This window comes from Phasianus colchicus, chromosome 21 (assembly GCF_987193195.1).
Source record: "Phasianus colchicus chromosome 21, bPhaCol1.hap1.1, whole genome shotgun sequence".
NCBI classification, from domain to species: domain Eukaryota; kingdom Metazoa; phylum Chordata; class Aves; order Galliformes; family Phasianidae; genus Phasianus; species Phasianus colchicus.
Genome location: NC_143456.1, coordinates 9,552,189 through 9,560,491, shown reverse-complemented (window position 1 = coordinate 9,560,491; position 8,303 = coordinate 9,552,189). Strand labels below are relative to the sequence as shown.

At 52.3% G+C, this 8,303-nt stretch overlaps 1 protein-coding gene across 1 annotated transcript; it reads right to left on the bottom strand.

Moving 5' to 3' along the window:
- Positions 1-5,480: 5,480 nt before the first annotated feature.
- On the bottom strand, positions 5,481-8,281 carry MRPS23 (mitochondrial ribosomal protein S23). The gene is made up of 5 exons (XM_031591458.2): positions 8,133-8,281; positions 7,867-8,034; positions 7,332-7,409; positions 7,087-7,210; positions 5,481-6,673 (listed from the first exon to the last, which is right to left on the bottom strand). Exons 1-5 carry the CDS (start codon positions 8,174-8,176, stop codon positions 6,518-6,520), a joined length of 570 nt encoding a protein of 189 aa, XP_031447318.2. The 5' UTR covers positions 8,177-8,281; the 3' UTR covers positions 5,481-6,517.
- Positions 8,282-8,303: the final 22 nt, after the last annotated feature.

The following is an 8,303-nucleotide window of genomic DNA, read 5'->3' as shown; positions in this document are numbered from 1 at the left end:
GTGACACCACATGGAGCTGCTCCTGACTGCGACTTCAGGGCTCCTTTGATGAGAAAACCAGAGCTGTCTGCAGAGGGGCCACGGGTGACCTCACGACACCAAGAAACTGCAGCAGTACATCCACGTTTTAAAGCTGCTCTTTTGTTGGGCCCCACCAGCAGCTGTGGAGGGGTGCCCCAGGAGGCAGCTCAAAGTTGGGAGCTGATGGGTTAACCATGACCCACCCTGGGTGTGCTCCGGGCTCAACCCCTGCACCTTTCGAACTATTTCTCCCGTTTGAGATTTCTGTTTCACATTTCAATTTCCTGCAGCATAGTAAATTTATCTCTGCTGGCCAGCCAGGTTCTCTCCAGCTCTTCCCCTTATCTTTTCCCCTGTACGACTGCAAACACCACTGTTATCTTCATGTGATAAACCCAGCCGCAATGCACTGCCTGCCACCGTGCTGTGCTGAGCAGCCCCGTGCCCTCAGACCAGCATAGCACAGAGAGGTCAAGCAGACACACCGTGGGCTTTGCTCAGGGCTCCTCACATCTGATCAGCAGATGCTGGCCCTGGCGTAAGAGGCATCACAGCCACCCGCTGGATGCACTCCATATGTGCTGCCCAGGGGCACCACTGGGGTCCCCCTGGGTACCAAGGGGATGGCAGCAAGGCTCTGGGTGCCCCCAGCCCACCACCAGAGACTGTTCCACAGCACACAGAGGGGTTTTTCCCCCCAAGAGCACAGAAGCTCAAATATCCCATCGGCAAGGGGCAGAGCGAGCATCCGGCACTGCCGTGGGAAACGTCATCCCGATAACGGCTTCATCATCCCAGGGAGAAATCGAATAAAAACAACAGCAACGCCCGGCCGAACAGGTAACAAAGTCACCTTGCTGCCATCCCCGAGCGATGGCTGCAGCCCTGCTGTGAGCACGCAGCACCCCCTGGTGCCACCGCCGCTGCGCGGGGACATCGCTGGCGGTGCGGGCGGGCAGGGAGCCGTGGGGACAGGGATGGACAAGGAGGCAGCGAGCCGGCTGCTGCCTTCGTGAAGTCGCGTAGGGCTCAGTGAAGCTCTCAGTCCATTTCCTTCACGCAGCCATGCCCGCACCGTGCAGCAGCGGTACCCGCTTACTGCTCAGATCGCTTCCGCCTCCTCCGCCGACCCCCGGCCCCAGCTGCCCACCGCGCAGGCTGACAGCCCAGCCTTCAAAGCAAATCGCTTTGCAAACGCCAATCCACTGAACTTTACAACATCCATCTCCAGTGAGTTGTGCCTTGGGTTATAGATGGGGAAATCGAGGCAGGGAAAAACAAAGGGCTCGGTGGCCGCAGCAGACCAGGAACTCGGTGCTCTACCCCTGCCTTAACTACAAAGTCACCTCTCCTCATTAGCAGCTAATTAGAACCACGGGAGGGGAAGAGACTACAGGCAGGGAGGAGAGAGGAGGAACTGGGAGAAATACAGACATCAAAACAGATCCCATTTATTTACTCATTCATTGCCGTGTCTTAGGCTTCAAATTCTCTCACATCTGCATTGACCTTGTGCAATTTTGGATGCCCTCTCCCAGGCCCACACAGCTAATAGCTAAGAGTCCCACGCTGTCTCAAGAAGGGGAAAATCTGCAATTCTGGGAAGTATTATTACTCTGCCCAGTAGATCAGAACCCACTAATTTCCACTTGCCAGCCTGCTATCTTTATGGGAGCCTAGATAAGGTACCTGGAAGTTGCTTATTGAGAGCTGCCTTGCAAGCACCACACTGCATTGGGCAGTGGTGTCTGGGAGGGAGCAGAGCCCCAGGACCATCACAGGACACCACAGGGCTTAGCCAGACCCCAACCCCCCCGCAGCTCCAGCCCTGCATGTGGGACCACCACTGGAAACAAGGAGCATGTTTTTAAATAAGAGGAGGAAATGGTGCCTTTGTGTCAGACAAGTGGAAGAAATCCAGGACCAGGAGACTGCAGAGCCTTTCCACTTCAGACAGCAGGTGCTCTCCAAGATGTGGTTATGGCAACAAAATAAATGATGGATAATTGCTTTTGTGACAACTTGCCAATTAAATTAGACTCAGCAGAATAACATAATGACAATTTGTTATGCTCTGGTGGGCACTAACACACCAATCATAATTAAATGCTATGACTGAAATAGAATGCTGCTGTACACAGGAATATATAACCCCAATTCCCTCCCAGTGAAACATTATAGGTTCAGACTTGATTTCAATTTCTGGAGGATAATAGCATTAGCGCACATCAGAATGAGCTCGCGGTATGCACACAGGCAGCAGCACTGAGACAGCAGCAAGGACAGCCCCGGTGGGACCCCACGGACACCACACCCCCAGCAAGAAATGGGCAGTGGATGACCAGCTCCCTCCCAGCCCTGCTCCAACACGCAGGGATGGGGCCAAAGGTGTGTGTGCACACAGAGATGGGAGAAGCGGCCACCAAGAGCCTCTGTCCATTCAGACCATCAGAAACCATGCCACAACAAGGCTGCCTTCATCTGGAAGGGTTTCAGCTCAGACTGTCACAACTGGAACTAAACAAGTCTCTAACAGCTTAACTAGATCTGCATTTCCAGAACATTAACTGCCTTACTACCTGCCCTCACAAAGCCTGGCACTGGCATGCTCAGGTTTCCAGTTCCCTGGCACAGCTGCAAGTTGCTCTGGCAGCTCCCGGCACCAGGCTTGGCCCTGTTACACCCTTTGCTCCCTTACCTCCAGCACGTAGTGGTGATAATCTGACAGCACATAACCAGGGATGTGCTGACTGCAGAACACTGGGGAGCAACTGAAGCGCTCATTCATCAGCCAGGGCACTGTGGGGTGGGGAGGCACCACGCACCCACACCACTTCATTTCTCTCCAGCAATTCCTCTGCAGACTATCAGCACAGGACACGCTTGCAAGAGGTCACTGCTCCACCAGTGTCCAGCTCAGCAGTTCTGCAGAACAGAGCCCCAACTCAAGGAGCACACAGCAGCAACGGGCCTCCCTGCAGCACAGCTCAGCTGGGCTCACTGCTAGCACTGCTGCAACAAGCCAACTACATGGGCAAGCACAGATGCTGCGAGCAAGTGAGGGAAGCACAAAGCTCTGAAATAGAACTCCAGACTGCAGGCTGGGACCTGTGCGTCCTCACCCTGCCAGGAGATGCCCTCGGCTTTAGGAACTGACCTTGGGAGACTTTCAGCCTGGCTGTCAAAGAGGTACAGAGGGCTCTGTCCTCTCCCTCTTGCTTTCAGTTGTCTTTCACTTTTGATGCCTCGAGAGCCCCATAACCAATACTTTGGCATTTGCTGTCGCTTAAAAAGAGCTCTGCAATCAGAAAGGGGAACTGCTGCACACTCACTGCTCATCTTTCAGGAGGAAAGAGGTCAGCACTCCAGCTCAGGAAAGGTCACACTCTGCTCTGTAATGGGGTGTAGGATTGCGAGACGGCAGAAGCTCCGCTCATTAGCGAGCGCTCCGCCACCAGCACACAGCTCTGCCCCGCACACAGGCAGAACTTGAATGCGCGATGCCCCACAGAGGCACAGGGCAGCGACGAGGTCACAGCTGCGGGTTTTGTACCGCGGGGAGCGGGGCGGGGCTCCGCCTGCCCGAGCCCTTCATCTGTGCCTCGTGCTCAGATGGCTCCTACGGGAAACACATTGCTGGGGGAAAGCTTGCGCTCCTCTCCTCGCGTGCCGACCCCGGCACGAAGGCACAGCCGGCAATTCCATCACAGCCATTTTGCACGCCGTCAGCCCTCCGGCCACAGCGCGGGGCACAAACACGGGAACAAACCCGCAGCATCAACACGAGCTCCACCCCCGGCCCCGTCCGTCCGGCGGCGCTGCGCGGTCCCCCCCTGGCGGACACGGACGCCCCGCGGGCGGCGGCCCCCAGCGAACCCCCCCGCAAAGCTGCTGACCTTTGGCTAACGGCTGGAAGGCAAACACTTGATAAATAATAAATAGCTCACCCCAGGCTTTTTCTCAGAGCCTTTTAATTAAAATAGCAGTTACTCTCAGGTCACGGGGATTGGAGTTTCAATCCCAGCCCAGCTAACGCATCCATCAATAATACGGTATCAAAAAACACAACTCCGCTCTTAATTGCACCGAGTTCTTCAGCTCCCGCTCGCTGTTACCTGCCACAGCCCAGCAGATGGAGGGCCGCAGCCCACCGCCCACCCAGGACCTCGACAGCAGCCCTCCCCAGACACGTAAACTCACCGACACACTCGGTTTTTGCACGTAATCCGACCACGTTCCAGAAGAGCAGCACGAGGGCTGCGGTGCTTTTCACCCCCACCCCCTCGACAAAGCACAGCTGCACCACCAGGCACGAACTGCTCGGCACCACGGGCACACACAGGTGAGGAAATCAGGCAGGAACCAACAGCCCACCCCAGAAGGGCTCCAACTGGGAGTGCCCCACCCAGGGAGCAGCTTCTAACGACTGCTCCAAACAAAGAATAAAGTAGAAAAACATTCCAATTTTGTTAGCATAAGATTTGTATACAAACTGGCTCATGGCAGACTGCAAGCCACTGCCCTCTTTGGCACTCTACACTTCTTAGACCTCCACGTCGCAAGCCAACCTTTCCTAAGATGCAAGACTGAAGCTGGTGATGGCAGAGGACAGAAGAAAAGGTTCCTTCTGGCAGCTTGGCACTGTTCTACAGAAGCAACAACAAACAGGAGGCCACCAAGTCGTGAGCAAAAGTGAATGAGAAACCCCTCACACTATGGCACTCAGCTTCATAGCACCACTTTTCATTTTTAAGTACTTCCAGGCGCAATTTTGGGCAAGCCAGGAGCATCATCCACAGTAGTAACGCAAAATTACTTCAGTGCACTTACCTCAGATTGAAGAGTCCCAAAGCAGACACTGAGCAGCCACACAGGAGATGTGGAACCTTCGGCCACCGATAACCATTTGTCCCACACAAAGAAACTGCACAGAAGAAGAGAAATTCACATCACAGCTGCCAGCACTCTACTAACAAGGGCAGCTGGCCTCAGCCCTCATGGAGGCCAAAGAACACTGAAATTTAAAGAAACCTGCACCCAAATACTTGCTGCCAATGACTGAAGTGCACATTTGACTTCTCCCAGCATGTGCATCTCCCCTCCAGCTTTGTTTCAGATTGAATCCCATTTTAACTGATTCCTTTTGTCACCACATGGGTTTACATTAGCCTCTCTCCCACCATGGTGGCTCCCACACTTGTTCTGCTGGATCCTGGCACCGCAGCCACCTCTGCACAGGGCTGCCACACATGGCTTTAGATTCAGGCAGTAATTTACACTCCATGTGGAAGCACCTCGCACAGCCAGGCACATGTGCCACCAACAACAGCTCTAGAATTACTGAGCAGGATTAGGAATAAAGTTTGACCTTCCAAGGGTAACTGAATAGTTCTACTGTAACGGCACTGCTATCAGGAGGTAAACTGTTCCATTCAAAAAGAAAAAAAAAAAAGGAACATTTTTCAATCATCCCTTTTACTTCTATTCAGTACATATTCATAAGTGTTTGCTTGAATTACACACAGCACCAGGGTCACAAAACCACCTTGAGGAGAATGGGTCGTGGAAGGCAGGTACAAAACCAAAAGGAAATCCCAACCTTCTCCTTTCTGGGGAAAAGTCACAAGTGGGAAGAGAGATTTTCCTGACATGACTTAAAACAAATGTTTTTTTTTTGTTGTTGTTGCTTTTCCTTTGGCCTAAAACCAAAATTCTTAATAAAAAGAAGGTGGGCAATTAAGTTTACAGACACGAGAATAATGGAATTATAATCAGCTCTGAACTGTGGTGAGATTACTATTTCCTTTTCTGTGCCAAAGTTTCAGTGACTTTCTGTAAAAGAATTCAACTTTCTCTTCAGCAAAGAGTTGCAATGGTGCATGTTCCACATTTCCAAGGTGACCAGTTTCATTAAGACTTGCTAAAAAACTTCAAAGATCTAAATTATTTGGTGTGGTGCTTCATCCTATCGTGAATGTAAGCAAGTGACGAAGCAGAAAGAACATATTAGAACATTCATATAAATAGCAACTCTTCGGAATCAGCTATAAAAAGATGACACTTCTGACAGCTGTTACAATGCATCAAGTAAACAGCATCTGCCATTTCAACAGCAGGACTGTCACAACGCCTGTACCATCAGTACAGGACAGAACTATTGCAAATAAGACGCAGGTTCCCATTTTACAGGAAATGTTTAATTTTCCATTCTATTTTCCATCTCAAAAGCTGAGACAACACAATTGAAAATGTCAAGGCAATGTTCCTTAAAAGAAGAGAATCATCTCCTACTTCCTAAGTGGGGAGATTGAAAGACAAGAATATGTGTCACACGCATGATGGCAGGGAGGCACCACAGCCAGAAGACTGAGCCATACCCTTCTTCAGAATATTTCTTAGAACCCCCGGGCCGTGCAGATGGAAACGCTGGCTCCTGAGCAGGCGAGAACCATGGGCACACAATGCCAAGCTGCAGGATGTGCCAAGAGCACAGCTGTTAGGATGAAGGATTTTCCTTCTGTGTTTCTCTCAGTTCTGGTGTCTGCTCCTCCTGACTTTCCTTCTTCTCTTGCAACTCTTCCAACACGGTTTGAAGTTGCAGACGGAGTACAGAATCCCTGGCTTCCGCTTCCTGATGATCTTGTTGTGCTACCTACAGTTAATGACAGATGATCACAATAAAAAAACAGGGCTGAAAAAGTTTGTCAAAGCATGACTGAAGAGAGCAACAGAAAGCAACTGCCAGTTTGCTTGCCCAGAAAAGCTGAGAGATAAGTTGTGACTCATGCTTAGACTATTATAAAGGTGCAACACTGTCTCAAAGCACAACCATAGCCAGAAACTCAAAATGAGATTGCTGACCTTGAGGTAAAAGATAAAAGACAGATACTGATCTCATCTTCCTACACGCTCATAGGACATCATACTTTAACTAGAACCAATTTCTGCTCCTTTTCAGCCTCTCTTATAGAAAAAACACTGTGGATGCTTAGCCCAGGGATGACTGGATAATGAGGAAAACGAAGGGCATATTACAATAGAAAATAACAACTGAGTTTGGCTTACTTTATCTGTTCCTCGTCTCTGCAGAATCATCCCACTGGCTAAAAGGGCTTTTCCCGTTTCTTCAAACAGGTTTTCCTCTTCGATTTTTCCTTCTTCTTTCAATTCATTGTATTTCTCAACAAACCTACATTTCAAGATTGTACTTTCACTCTCACTAATACCATTTTGGTTTGCTGACCCAAGGGGAGACAGGGACGAGTTTCAGGAATATTTTTAGTCTGATTTAAAAAAACTAGAACTCTTACCTTTGGCAAGTAGATTTGTACTTTGGTTGTGATAGATCAAAAGGTTTGGGACCGCTGCCATATATTTTATAAAATTTCCTATTTAAAAACCAAAAACCAGTGTGTAAAGCAATTTAAAAGAGACACGTTTAGAAGTAAATTAACACGATCAGAGCCAGACTACAAAAGGAGGACTTCACAAAAGCCTCACTCTGTTTACCATTGGGCATTAGACCTCGCACACTCCAGCACTTAGCCGCAGCGCTGCGCTCCTGCTAACTTACACCCCGCAGCGCCGCGGGAGCACCGCAACTTCTGCGCGGGGGCTCCGCTCAGGCCACGCGCGGCGCCTACAGGCCGTTCCGCTTTCACCCGATGCCCGACCACCCCTGCGAACGCACAACGCCGCGCGGCTCCCCCACGGCACGGCCACGCAGTAGCGGCCCCGCAGCGGCCCGGAGACGGCAGCGACAGCGACGCTCCCGCAGCGCCCCGCAGCGGCACAGCCACGCGCTCACCGAAGGGCCGCGCGGCCCCAACGCGGGCGGGGACTCACGCTCGCACTTCGTCCTCCCGGTAGAGGATGGGCGGCACGACGCCCGTCGCCTTGCCGTAGCGCGGTCGGGGCACGCGGTACAGCGGCTCGCGGAGCGGGGGGAAGGCGGCGTACACGTCGAACCACAGCGGCTTCTGGATGACGCCGATGCGCAGCAAATTGCGGGTCCTGCGGGCGGCAGGCACGGCTCAGGGCCCACCCCTTCCTCGGCCCTCCCTCCCCGCAGCCCACGACCACCACGCTCGCCCTCCCGACGCTCCCCGTACCGGCTAAACACGCTCCCGGTCTTCTGCATGCGGTTCCCCGCCATGGCGGCGGCCTAGGCCTCCCCTAGCAACGGTGCCACCCTAGCAACGAGCTGCCCCACCGCCCGGAAGCGGAAACGCTCTCCCGTTGGGCCGCCGACCAATCCGCTGCCAGGGCGTGCCGAGGGCGGG